The sequence below is a fragment of the Diabrotica virgifera genome, chromosome 1, assembly GCF_917563875.1.
Source record: "Diabrotica virgifera virgifera chromosome 1, PGI_DIABVI_V3a".
Lineage (NCBI taxonomy): Eukaryota > Metazoa > Arthropoda > Insecta > Coleoptera > Chrysomelidae > Diabrotica > Diabrotica virgifera.
In genome coordinates, this window is record NC_065443.1 from 253,265,764 (window position 1) to 253,280,215 (window position 14,452).

General features: G+C 34.3%; 1 protein-coding gene across 2 annotated transcripts in view; it reads right to left on the reverse strand.

The window, feature by feature from the left end:
- Window positions 1–14,452, reverse strand: part of LOC114331443 (transcriptional regulator Myc) — a 217,133-nt gene that overhangs the window by 9,792 nt on the left and 192,889 nt on the right. For both annotated transcript variants that reach the window (XM_028281025.2, XM_028281024.2), the window contains exon 3: window positions 636–879. In XM_028281025.2, coding sequence (XP_028136826.1) covers window positions 636–879 — 244 coding nt within the window. The remainder of the gene's footprint in view (window positions 1–635; window positions 880–14,452) is intronic.

Below are 14,452 nucleotides of genomic sequence, written 5' to 3' on the forward strand. Positions count from 1 at the left end.
GCATTATCTTGAAAAAAAAATGATCAACCCCACAAATGATTACTTCCAGGAAATCAAAATCAGAAAATAGAGAAGTCTAGAGGAAATTTTAACAAAACGAGAAGAGTTCCTACTCTGTTTAACAGATTTGAAGTTGGAGCTAAAAGTTAGGTTGTCTAGGTGTTACAATCCGACAAGCGAGAGCTGGCTGGTGACCTTCTCGTATTGTATATTTCTCGTAGTGTATTTTCGCGCAAGGTCAGCCGTCAGCTCTCGCTTGTCGCATTGTACGAATGGAAGCTTGGACCTTGAATGCGGCCATAATTGAAGAACTGGAATCATTCGAGCTGTGGGTGTACAGAAGAATTCTGTAAATATCGTGGACAGAACTAGTCACAAACAAAAAGGTTCTGAGAAAGAGCACAGATGGCACTTGAAGGAGAAGAAGTATTAAATATGACAAGATATGACATTTTAAACACCATGCAATTCTAAGCACCTAGGAAACATTGGAATAAAAGAAAATAGCAGATAACTGAAGAAAACTAATAAGACAAACAGCAAAAATAGATCTAAAATGTTCGATAAATGATTTGCAAAAGATTGATAACTAATAGATAAAATAAAGCTACAAATTCACAATTTCAATAATTTACCTTGTGGTTTCCACGGGTTTCCTTTTGATAGGTGACGCCTCCGGTGTGGCTGTTTTCCTAACGGGCATGATAGTCTTGATGCCTTGAGCTTGGGCTTGTATTCGCTTCTTGGATATAGCAGTTGCCATACGCATCTGGATCTGTTGGCGATCTTTCGTCGATGGATTATTGGGGAACGAAAACACCGCCGTTTTATTGAACGGGAACTTCTCGTTGTTGACATTGACAACATCTATTTCCTCCTCTGTAATTAAAAAAAAATAATTAATGATTACATCGGACAATCAGGTAAATTTATTTAACAAAGATTAACTGGAGGTAATATAACAATAATAATAGTTTTAAAAATAAAAGTGTTTTGGGAAGTTTATTTGGACACTGTCAAAATAAGTAAAATAAGTATCCGACAACAGGAAAACAAGCTTTTATTAATAGAATCTCATAGTTTTCAAATTTTCTTTAGTAAAACGGTTGCTGCATATTTTTGTTAAAAACATTGTACATTCTTCGTTGGTTATTTCGTCGGTAGAAAGCAATTACGAAGATAAATAACATAATTAACATCTTGTGCAGTTGTAGTTTAATATTTGCTTCAGAATTCGCATTCAGTTTATTGACTTCTAGAACGAGAGCGGGTGTAACAGCAAATACGTCTGATTTAGTCCAGGAACAGATGCGACAATAGTACAATATGCGGCAAAATAAACAGTACTGAAATGAATACATATTAAAATGTGTTTGTATTTATATATTTAGTACACACATACATGATATAGCCGTTCAAACATTATTCACGACGACGCCGACGTTCCCGATAAAACAATGTTAAAGATGCCCTCTTCACAAAAAAATCTTAAATTCTAGTCAGCAATTACGAAATGTCAGACAGTGGCTCGGTCTGCCTCCTTCAGCATTCTCCGTATGTACGCATCAGGTGGCGTTAGGTCTGATGAGTGGCGATCTCCCAAAATGATCGCGCAGTATTCGAAGAGACTCCCTGACCGTGTGACAGGTTGCCTCGTCCTGCTGAAACCATTGCTGATTTTAAGCTTGAACCGTTTTACGAGCTTTTTCCATATGACCGAAAATAGTACTCCACAATAAAAAATTTTTCTGCAAACCTGAGAACCATCCTGAATCACCTAACATCAACACAACATTCACATACGTTAGAACGACGTTTGAAAACCACCCAATATGTTTCGCCGCATGACACATACCAACTTGAGGCGTACGCATTTCAGTACTGTTTAGCTTGCCACATACCGTAGTAAAATCTAATTTGATTTAAATATCTATATCGTCTGATTTTTATTCATTTTTCTTCTGGATTGTACAGGTTTACGAAGCAACTGGATCACCAAATACAATAATTTAGAAAGATAAAGACATTAGATAAGACTCGATTCGTTTCTATAAAAAATAAAACAATCACCTGGCCTAACCTGGAAGAAATAAATGATGAAAAGATAAACACGGAAAGAAATGACAACACCAGTAGCATATAGTATGAACAGTATTGCACAAATCAATAAACAGCAAAAGAAATGTTGATATAATAGGTATGTATATTTAGAAAAGATTATGTTAATAATTCCTACATAGCTTAGAAAACAGGTATTGCGAGGTTACGAAGGATGCAATCAAAAATATATACATAGATCTAAATGAATGGGAATATTATTTTGCAGAATTTTCTTTGGAAAATACGATTTTCTTACTATTTAACTCTTGGGATACTTTAAAACTATGAAATATGAACTCGTAGTTCATCTAGCTCCCTAACTACGAGCTAGCGCAAATGCAAAATAGCTTGCCACTGGTCCGCGAGCAAATCGGGCATTGTGCCAAAAGAATTACGGCCTTACTTTATTGCAGTTGCTAATTTACATTTTTTTGTATCCACTAATGCTTCCCATAAAGCTTTTTGGAAATTCCGATATGAAAAATCGTTCAAATCACCTGCGTGGGCTTCGTCTCAAACCGCTGACTCATATCTTCGACGAAACCTAAATGTCATGTGGATGACGAAGGGGTAACTTTTTATTAAACATAAAACCTTTTTATTACTTGTTAATTACTAGACCACTTTTCTAACATGAACAGGAAGAAAAAGGTATGAATAAAAATTAAAGCGGTAAAATGATACGGGAGCGGAAACGGTTTATGATGTTGTTTAATGTTGTTTATTATTTAAAATTATTCGTTAGCTTCTTTTAAGTGACTTCGAAAGTAACTTAATTCAGAAAACAATTAAGAACAAAATTAAGAGGTAAGGTGCTGTAAAAATGTGACATTGCGTGAGAAAATTTATAATAATAGTAGTTTGTGCAACCAGAGTAGATATGGTTTGTACGCACACTCTATTTTTACTATGGCATATTAAAAAGTTTTAGTCCATTTTACGGTATAACGGAACACTTAAATGGAAACAAGTATCAACCACACGACCGAAAACGCATTCTGCAAAAGAACACAAATAGTAAACGAAGACTTTCCTGTTCGGTGTTTTGTAAAAGTTTGTTCCTAATATTTACCTCAATCACTGAATAGGATGTTACTTTTACACCTTTGCAGAAGAAAAACTCTCTTGGAGAAGACCAGACAGTTTCAGTTTCAAGTGATAACTGCTATCTTTTTGAGATTTACCTTCTCCTTCTTAAGGTGCCGTGTATTTCTGCGTAGGCGTCCACCGTACATTATCTTGTCAGGTGAGATGTTAGATGATCATCATTCAACCCATTCTATCCATTGCTGGATATAGCTCTCCCTCAGTCTTTTCCATCATGTACATATTCCTGTTTTGTGCCGTTTGCATCCAATTTTATGTCATCAGACCATCTTGTTGGAGGACGACCTATAGCCAATTTGCTTCTCGGCTTGGTCTCCAGTATAGTACAGTCACAGTATAAAGAGAAACAGTAGAACCACTCTCCGAAAAATTGGAAGTAAAATATGTAGTCGCGCATGGCGACCGCGCAATGTTGACAGTCGCTTTTGCCCCACTCTCGCATTGCTAGTCGCATAGAAACGTATGGATTTTAACAGGGAAAACCCGCATCCACCACTGGTGAATGGCAGCTATGTACGCCGTTGCTCCCGTTTGGCGGGGCTAGTATAGTTGGGGGTCAACGTTTTGACAATTCGTGAAGTTTGTATATGGTGTTTTTGTTTACGATTTAATAAATAATACATTATGACAGAAAAATACGGATCTTGGACTGTTTGTACGTTGAAAAACAAATTGAGGAGAAGGAATGCGAGAGCTACTGGAAATAGGAAGCCCTTTAACAGCCTCCACTGTTTATATAGTCTTCTATTTTCTAACTGCCCTGTCCCAGTTTCTTAGTCCTTTGTTGCCACAAGATAAAATTTATATTTTTTGGCTTCGTTTTTTCCTTCCTGGAATGATCCAAGTCGCTATTTTATAGTTCTTCTTTATTGCCATTATCTTGGGTTTCACCTTATTTTCCATTACTTTGGTCTTTTCTGTCTTGCTATCCATCTGTACCAAATACATTTTGTCTCCCAGCTTTCTTGCTTCATTAAAGTTTACTTTTACTCGCATTTCCTTTTCTATGAATTTTTCTACCTCATTTCCTAGCAAGAGTGGTTGATCGGTGCTAATCTGCAGTCCTTGAATAACAATATTTTTCCTTCTCCCCCCTCTTTCTAATTTTTGTACTCTTTCGTTGGAGATCTTTAATTCATTTCGTAATTGATTAATATCTTGGAAGTGCCTTTTCATTATAAAGTTTCAGGTCTTCCATTTTTTTTCGATATTCTTTTTGCTGGAATGAGTTACTATGTTAATCATCGTCTTAATATTTTATTTCTATAGCTCAGACCAAAATAAAAATATTTATGTTGATCTGAGTTTTATAGTGAAGTATTCGATTTTTTACAGTCGAATCCAGGGACAATACGTAATCTGTTTCATCAAAATGTTTATTGCAGATACGTGCATTTATTGTTAGAAGATATTTATCCCTTCTTATTGCTACAATCCACTTTTTTCTCATCAGAAATCTTTGGGAAACCTGTATCCTGATGTTCTCAATAAGCATAAAAGCACAGCACCACATTGAGCATTTTATTTTCTCAAATTAAATCCACACAGCGAAACAAATATGCAATATTTACTTGAGAAATATATTGATTTGAATAGTTGACGTAAGTTGACGTGACCTCCAACTACACAAGCGCCATCTACGTTGAGCTTTCCAGATTAGCTGCCATTACCAATTGCGTACTGCCGGTATTACTTCTTGAGATCAAAGCGCCGACAGAGGAGTGGTTTTACTGTGGAACCTCTATATAATGTAGTACAGTACAGAGATGTTAGATAGTCAAGATTAAATAATTCTGTTTTTAGCAGCATTACGAAGCATTTCGATATCTGTGGATTCTTGTCCATTGGAGAATATTACTCAGCCATGACATAGGTATAGAGATATACCTATATGTATAAATGGAATATTCTAGTAAAATATATAGGTACTGAAAAATATGTTCTTTATCTTCCTCAATGGTTTTAAACACACGTAGGTACTAGCGAAAGTGGTCAAAGTCAAAAGTCTTATCAATATCTACAAAGTAGTAAAGTTTAAATGGTTCAAAAACGGTAATATATACGCGAATCCGTAAAAATTATCACACGAAAAACTAGTAAAAATAATAAAGAATCATAAAGATATATTTTATGGTTTCCTGGTTTATATACAACTCGTCGTGTATTATTATTTGACCGATAATTACACATTTACAGCACAGCAAGCAATCTGCAACTTGCGTATAAGCCTGGGTATGCAAACATAAATTTTATTTTTATGAATACATTAATATTTATAGTGCAGCTAAGAATGGATTTTACTATGTAAAATACGCGGGAAAAGATAGCTATGACCTTTCGTACTACCTACGAATACATTCTGCATAATTTTGTTACGTTTAACTAATTTAAAATCTACCGTTTTTAATGTAAAATACCAACGAATACAATATCGAAACGTATTTTACAAAAACGACAGCTCTACGGGTTTTTCGTATGTTTTTTCCTTTCGCCACTATTTATCTTTGTGGTCACCGATTTGAAAATTTTTGGCCTGATTACTATCCTCTACACTCTACAACAAACACAATGTTAATTCGCTCATCCGGAAGAAAAAAGTCACATCTCAAAAAACAACTTTTTTGAGAAAAGACAAAAATGGAATGTTTCTAATCGTGTAAGAAGAAAAGATAAAGAAACTATATTTGGTACAACAAAGAAAAAATATTAAAATTTTGAGTTATGTCACTTTTCTTTTAAAACTTTTTTAAACGTTTACGAAAAATACCTAGGACACTTCTGGAAATACAACGGTTTTCGTGATAAATAAAGATACGTTCACCTCAGAGCAAAAGTGTCGTAACCTGAAAAGTGTCATTGTTCCGCAATAAAAATATTTTTACCGCCAAAAAAATAAAGACACTACCGCCGTCATGTTGTGACATTTTTCCTGGTAAAAGTATAGGATTTTTTGGAGTCAATTTAGATAACTGGAATTATGCATTTTTTGAGATGTGTCACTTTTCTTCCGGACGAGTGAATTGTTAGAAATTTTGATGATCTTTTATGCATTATTAAGCATAAAGTATTTGATGTATTTTTATTGTAAACAGAATTTTATTTATTAAGGTTTTACACGACTGTTTTCCACAAGAAACAGTATCTTGGTATATTCCAGCCATTAGATAGATTAATAACAATGATCTAATTGACACCCCCCGGGTAAATGAACCCAACCTACACCACTAGTGAGCAATCGACGGTGAATGATCTACGCCATTCAATTAATCGAGTTTATTTAACGTATTCAGGTTAATAAGGATTTAATAAGAGCTAACGAAATAATATTGGAATTTCCCACCTTTACATTACACAATATGAACTCTGGACAATAAATACCATGGGTAGACACTCCACAGGTACGGAGTTAGCGAATTTAGAATGCGAAAATTGTATCTGCGTGGCAATCTACAATACGTAAACAAAAAAATGTTTTTCACCCTCAATTCTTTTTAATTCAATGTTTTCTCTAGAATTAGTGCTTAAATAATAATATAGTGAAAATAAAATTAATTATGACTTTGAACCACTTTTTACTATCCACTAATCTCCGATACTTTCATAGAAAAACAACAGCCAGACAACAACAGAAATAAACAACAGTCTGCAATAGGCAACATTTAAGCGTTTATAAATTATTCAGAAAAGACCACCCATATAATAATAAGCCGACAGCTTATAATATGGTATGGAAACAAGAAAAGATGAATCACAATAAATTGCCAAACAGAGCGTTAAAATATCATCCTGCAAAATGCAAATAGAAGAAGACGCGGACGACCAAAAATAACATGGAAAAAGGAATCGAAGATGTAAACAGCATGCTATGGAACAATATGCTATGGAACCCCGTGATATGATAATTGCTATGCATTAAACGCTTACGTGTTGGCCAAACAGGCAAACTTTTTAAAAACCGCATATTCACAGCACAGGAGTCTATCAGAATATAAAACTATACACACTTGAAGTAACAGAGAACAAACATCCAATCAATGTTTTATTAACTCCAATGTTTCATTTATACAGTCAGCACCACGCTACTAGATACATGGGTAGGTACCTAATTGCTATGCATATGGGCTGGCTAATCCGGTCCGTTCTTAGATGTGACTTTCATCCCTGTCATGTTAGTGTCGCTATTCAAAATAATTGTTTTTCCATACAAAAAATACATTAATTAATAGTATTGTTACTCTGCTTTAAAATAATTTTAATCAAACACCAAGAATATTCAATACTTACAACTTACAACTTTAACAAAATAACAACTATAAACGTCAAATACAGCTGATCTATTATTTGTCAATTTTGTGTTTAATATGCAGTTTCTATACATTTCTGAAGTTCTAAACGTCACTAGACATAAAAATAAACATTGCAACAAGTGAAGGGTACAGGAATGTAATAGCTCAATGTTCCTATGTATCTAGTAGGGTGGCGGTTACTGTATAAAATCGCCTAATGTTTACACATAAAATAATTTTGATTTTCGCAAATGGAGTGCGGTCCTGGCCGCCGAACAACAATCCACAGAAACTTTCTGCCAACGAGATCGTCTACAAAGCAGTGGAAGAAGGAGAGAAGAAGAAAAAACCAAGTCCGTTACCACGATGGAATGTGAAAGGCGAGTTGTTGTTGGCGGTTCCAGTTCTGTACCGGCATTCCTCCATGTGAGGACTGATTATCTTAAAAACCAATTAAACTTTATCGAAAGGCGATCAAGTGCACAGAACGGGGTCAGTTATGACGGCGACTGACGTTTCTGCGCGTTCGGGGGTGGGCCCGAGCTCCGTTCTCCTATTGTTTTAACTTTTGCGCCGTTTCTGTTACAGCTACAAACACCGTCAATGTCTCTCATTGAAGATCAGCTAGTCTTTCCGTTTTAAATTCCAAGATTTAATAAGATTCTTAGTTTTATTTAATAATATTTATCGTTCATTCAGAAGAAAAGTGTCACAACTCAAAAAACCTTTGTCAGGGGTAGGGTTAGGGTAACCAAATCATAAACTTGAAATAACGGGACACATCCAAGGAGCAGTGGCGCACCTAGAATTTTTCCCTAGGGGGAGAGGGTTGGTTGGGCGTCGAATTTTTTTGTATTGTTTTGTGAAAGACATGTTATATTTTCCTACGATTTTTTGTATATTTTTCATATCTCCTGGGGGGTTTAACCCCCAAAACCCCCTGAGTGCGCAACTGCCAAGGAGGGTTTGGAGCGATACCCAAACAGGAAGGGGAAATTAAAACATGGTCTTTTAGCTAATTTGGGACCTATAAATCCTTTTCAATTTACTTTTGAATGTGTAATTTACGTACGATCAAGACTGCGAAACAGAAAACTATAAAACTCCGCCAGAATGGCATGGATCAACAACCCGTCAGAACAAAACAGAGAATAATACAAAATATCGAGAAAGAAAAACAACTCAACAAATAAAAAGAAGAAAACTGACTGGTTTCGCTGGAGGATATTGAAAAAGACAGAGAAAACTATCAAATACAACAATAATTTTACAAAAAAGTCAAAGCAGCAAAAAATAAGCCCAGCATTAAAACAAGAGGACTAAAAAAGCAAAAAATGAAAAACCTTGTTTGAGGACAAACAAATCAGCAAAATATGGGAAGAATATTACGAAAAAATAGTTCACTGTGAAGGAAATACACTGCGATGAAGAAGTAAGGCCGTACAAGATAACGACGAAGGAAAAATTTTCACAGAAGATGAAATAACTGGAATAAAATACGGAGGAAGAGAATTACGTAAAGGAATAAACCAGCTAATACAACAAATGAATAAAACAGACTACCAGCCGATTGGAACGCAGGTATTATAGTAGGTACCTATATATAAAAAAAGGAGATCTAGAGGAGTGCGAGAATTACAGAGCAATAACTTTATTAAACAACACATATAACATTTTAGAAAATATACGAAACATAAGACTTAAATCATGCACTGAACGAATATTAGGAAAATACCAGAACAGGTTCAGACCGGGGGAGGTCGACGATTAATTCCATACATACAGTGGAGCAAATAATTCAAAAATCGAGAGAGTACAACAGAGAAACGCACCTAATATTCATGGATTTCAAAAGTGCTTTTGATACAACCAACCGGACAAAAATGATGGAGCAGCTAGAGAATGTTGGAATCAAAGAAAAATTAAGACAACGGAACAACTTCTAAGGATATTAATGTACACAAAGGCGTGAAACAAGGTGACTCTATCTCTCCGACAGTATTATTTAATCTGATATTGATAATATCAGATATTGACATAATCTGTAATCATGAGGATGACAAACATGCAAACAAAAACATTATTACAGATCAACTTCAAATAGTAACATAATATGCAGATGATTCAGTCATCACAGTGAAGACAAAAGATAACACTTGCAGTTGGAAAATTACATAAGGAAGCGAAGAGAATAATAGGACTAGAGATAAACCAGCTCACAGCAAAATACATGGCGATAGGGAAAGATGACCCAACTCAGAAATATCTAATAACAGAACCATAAATTTGAAACTGTATCCATCTTTAGCTACTTAGGAGTAAAAATAGGGAAAACCGGAAAAAGAGAGAACAGAGGAAAGAATTCTGAAGGACAGAAAAACATCTACACGGTAGAAATCTGTCGAGAAGCAAGTATAATATGAAACTATATAAGACCTTAATAAGACTTGGTGTTACATATGGGATTGAAACAACGACGATTAACAAAAAAGAGGAAGATAGCCTTCTGAAATTTGAAAGAAAAATAATGAGAACAAACTGGGCCGCAATGTAACAAAAGAGGGAGAAGTAAGAATGAAAACAAATGCAGAAATTGAAGAAAAATTAAAGAGAGAAAATATAGTCAGATGCAAAAACTCAACCCAACGCAAATACGGGACATTTAAGAGTCCCGAGATACTTTTTCAGGACTCCGGGATAAATCGTTAAAAAACGGGACAATCCCGTTTTTACGGGACGTTTGGTCACGCTAGGGTAGGGTGACCGACCACGCGTCCCATGAAAACGGGATTGTCCCGTTTTTAATCTGCAAAATCGTTGTTTTTATTATTTATTATGCACCCCAAATTTTGAATTAAATTACATACATATTCATAGGTAAATTGAAAAAGGTTTATGTCTAAAATTAGCTTGTTTCAATGACAAAAGCATGTTTCAATGATTACGTCTCGATGGAGGCTCCTGAAGAATATCACTCCCAAACCCTCTTTGGATGTGTTCCAAGTTTATGATTTGGTCACCCTAGTGAGGAGAGACAAAATAGATTTTTTTAGATCTTAATTTAACTGTAAGTTTTAAATGGTAACTGCTAAAATTAATAAATTAACAATGGAGAATATGGATAAATTAATGTTTCTAATTGAGGCGCTCAGAGCAACAGTTGCCTAACCCCAAAAACGAAGTTTTGAGATAAATGCAATCTTTGTATTCGTATTTCCATTGTGCTTATGGAAGGCCATTAGCCAAAAATATAGAGGTAGGTTTTGTAGAACCTTGTTAATCCAAAGATTTAATGTTGCTGCTTTTATTGATATTTTAATCTAAAAATGCTCAATTTGTGGGTTAGGCCACTGTTGAGGGTTAGACCTCAATTGTGTAAGAAGCAAAACCAAAATATTTATGATAATATCTGATTGAGCAAAGAAAAAAAATCAACATTTTAAGTTGTCACTTTTCTTTTAGTATAATATACTTTTTAAAAATTAACGTAAAACACGTAGGGCACTTCTCGAAATACAACAGTTTTCGTGATAAATAACGATACGCTCACGTCGTATGTCAGAGCATGACTGAAAACTGTCATTGTTCTCGAATAAAAATATTCATTTTACCGCCAAATGAACAATGACAACTATCATCATTTAAGTAAACATTTATGTGACACTTTCCTGTTAAAAGTCTAGGATTTTTGGGGTCAATTTAACAAGATAACTGGAACTCTGCATTTTTTAAGTTGTGTCACTTTTCTTGCCGATGAGTGATTTTATTATTATTCTGTGTTCTTGATTACAACATCCTGATTTAAACGTTGTAGAATAATGAACAATCAAAACCATTCCTCAGAAACTATTTGGTAAATCTTACTTCCTTTTTATAGTTTTTTCCCTTAGAAACAAAACTAAAATAGTTTCTATGGAAGTAACCTTTGTAGATTGCCGCTAAACGTCAAATTTAATTACCTGGCAAGATTTTTTATCTTTATTTTTTATTTCAGTTCGGGCGTTCGTTGAACTACTAGAAATGAAAATAAAACGATTTCTGGCTAGACAACTAATTGGAAAGGTTCCATTGCCAAAAAGAGGGCTTTCTATTCCTGAAGAAAATGCGTTTGTCGAATTTCATTGTCATACCTTTCATTAAAAAATATGTAGACAAGGCGAAAACGGCGGGTTCGTTGAGATAAATATTCCCATGAGATTTTGTTGCATAATCACATTCGTGAGACATCCCAGAATAAGGTTCAAGAAGTCGCCCAAGTGAAAAGTGGTCCAAATTTTTTTTTAACAATTTTTTTTTAATCAAATTGCAATAATCAATATTTTTGGCCCGGAGCAATTTTTTTAGGTTACTTGGACTATTCTCGACAAAAAAGGTCTCTTATAATTTTTCTCTAGAGTTGATCGTTTTTGAGTTATAAGCAATTTAAAATTGAAAAAAAAACGAAGAATGGACATTTTCAAGGCTAAAGTTTTCGGTTAAAAGTTATTATTATGAAAGTCATAAGGTGACTAAATCAAAGTTTAAGCCCCCCTACAAGATCCTGAAGAAATTTGTCATTATTTTATTACTAAGATGTTATTTTTAAGTAATAATAATGAGCGCCATGCACGTGTTAGGCGACCGTAAATGCTGAGTGCGAGAGAGATGCCATTCCGGCAGTCCAATTGTGCATCTTACTCGCACTCACATAATATACAGCCATATCAATACGATCTAACCGCTCATTGTTATTAATTAAAAATAACAGCTTAGTAATAAATTAATGACACAAATTTCTTCAGGATCATGTAGCGGGGGCTTTAAACTTTGATTTAGTCACTTTCTAACTTGCATAATAATAATTTTTGACCGAGTTATTAAGTCTTAAAAATGGCCATTTTCGCGTTTTTCAAATTTTAAATTGCTTATAACTCGAAAAAGATCAACTTTAGAGAAAAATTATGAGACCTTTTTTGTCCAGAATGGTCCAAAAAAACCCAAAAAAAAAGTTTTCCCGGGCCAAAAATATTGAATTTTGCAATTTGATTAAAAAAAATTGTTAAAAAAAATTTGGACCACTTTTCACGTGGGCGACTTCTTGAACCTTATTCTGGAATGTCTCACGAATGTGTTTATGTAAAAAAATCTCATGGGAATATTTTTCCCAACGAACCCGCCGTTTTCGTCTTGTCGAATGTAAAAAATAGGTAATAATATGAATTATGACTTTTAAAGCTTTATAAGGTTTGCACTATACAGGGTGAGGCAAATAAAGGGCCTATTAGAAATATCTCGAGAACTAAAGGCAACAGAATCATGAAAATTTGAATTAAGGGGTTTTGAAGAGTCATCTATTTAATGAAAATATTTTCATCTATTGGCTACTTCCGGTTATGTCGTAAAACCACTAACTTCGTGCACAATGGATTTTAAATGGATGTTTACTCTTTGCACTAACGCATTCAATTGAAGTTCGCCCTCCTTGATTTGCTCCTGCGATTTCAGATATTTCTGTACAAGTGTATTTCAAGTATTGAAAGTATTATATTAAAATAAGATCAGTAATTTAAATCGTTAACGTGTTAATTGTATTTTTTAAATTTTACTTGTTTTGAATTGTACTTATTTTGTAAAACGGGTTCGCCCGTGAATAAATAAATAAATAAATAAATAATTACTGAACAGATAAGACACAAGAATAATTAAGAAAACGACAACCATAAAGAGCGAAAACCTGAAAAAATTTTAAAATACACAAATATTTGTGGAGAATCTCCAGTTTGTTTTTATTTATTATTTACGAAGTCGAGGTCAGTCACAAATTTCAAGAGAGCCCTCTAATATGCGTCATTTGATAAAATATTTGTCTGGAGTGGAAGGGGGAGAGGGAGCAAGACCTCGGGAGCAGAAATGTGGAGAAGTAGCACGGCGAAAATTTCCCTCGCTGTATTGGAGGAGAGAAATCTCAGTGGCGCTGCGCAGATGACTGTTACATTACATTATTTTTAGAATAACATGATAGGCTTAGATAGGTTAGTAAATAAGCATGAAAAACTTTAAGGGGTAATTCTACTTGAAAAAATAACGACATTATGCTCTATAAACGTATGTCCGCAAATGCTTCGATTCCAAGATACGGGGTGCTGAAATTTTTTCACACTGCGAATTTTTTTTTATTGCTCTAAGACCTTTTAAAGCTATGAAAATTAAATTTGGTGGGTTTCAAGGGGTAGCTGCGCATTTTTTGGCAAACAAATATTAATTTTATATTCATCATTGGCGCGCCTACGGGTAATGGTCTGAATTTTACGCCACTGAGATATTTCAAATTAAAAATTTTTTTTTGGTATTCCACGTTTAATTTATGATAAAGAACCTTTCTTTTCTTTTTTTCATATGGTGCACCGTTTTTATAAAAAAAAAAACATCTTCGCGCGTATTCTTCATTTCGTAATACATTATCAAGAACTCTGCAATATAATAATGCGAAACTAGAACAATAACAGAAAATATTTCTAAAAAGATTTTAACTATGTGCAAGGCTACAACAAATGTTCAAAATTACCTCCTTTAAAGGTGACGGAGTAATTTTATATTCACCATTGGCGCGCGTACGGGTAATGGCCCGAATTTTTTAAAGAAAAAAATAGTACGCCACTGATGTCAAATTAAAAATCATTCTTGAATTCCTCGTTCAATTTACGACAAAAAATCGTTTTTATCTTTTTTCATATGAGGCGCCGTTTTTATGCAAAAAAATAAAATATCTTAACGTTTACAAAGTATTTGAAATAAGTTTTAGTCCTGTCGCCAGGGGGGTACAACGGCCTCCTTAATTCAGATGGACTTACCTAAGTTTTTTTTTTATGTATTTTGACCCGTAGAACACGAATTTTTTGGGTAACAGTTGATCCGGATGTCGATAAGATTGTTATAAACAAATAACTTGAGAAATTACATAACAGCGATTTTTCGCAAAA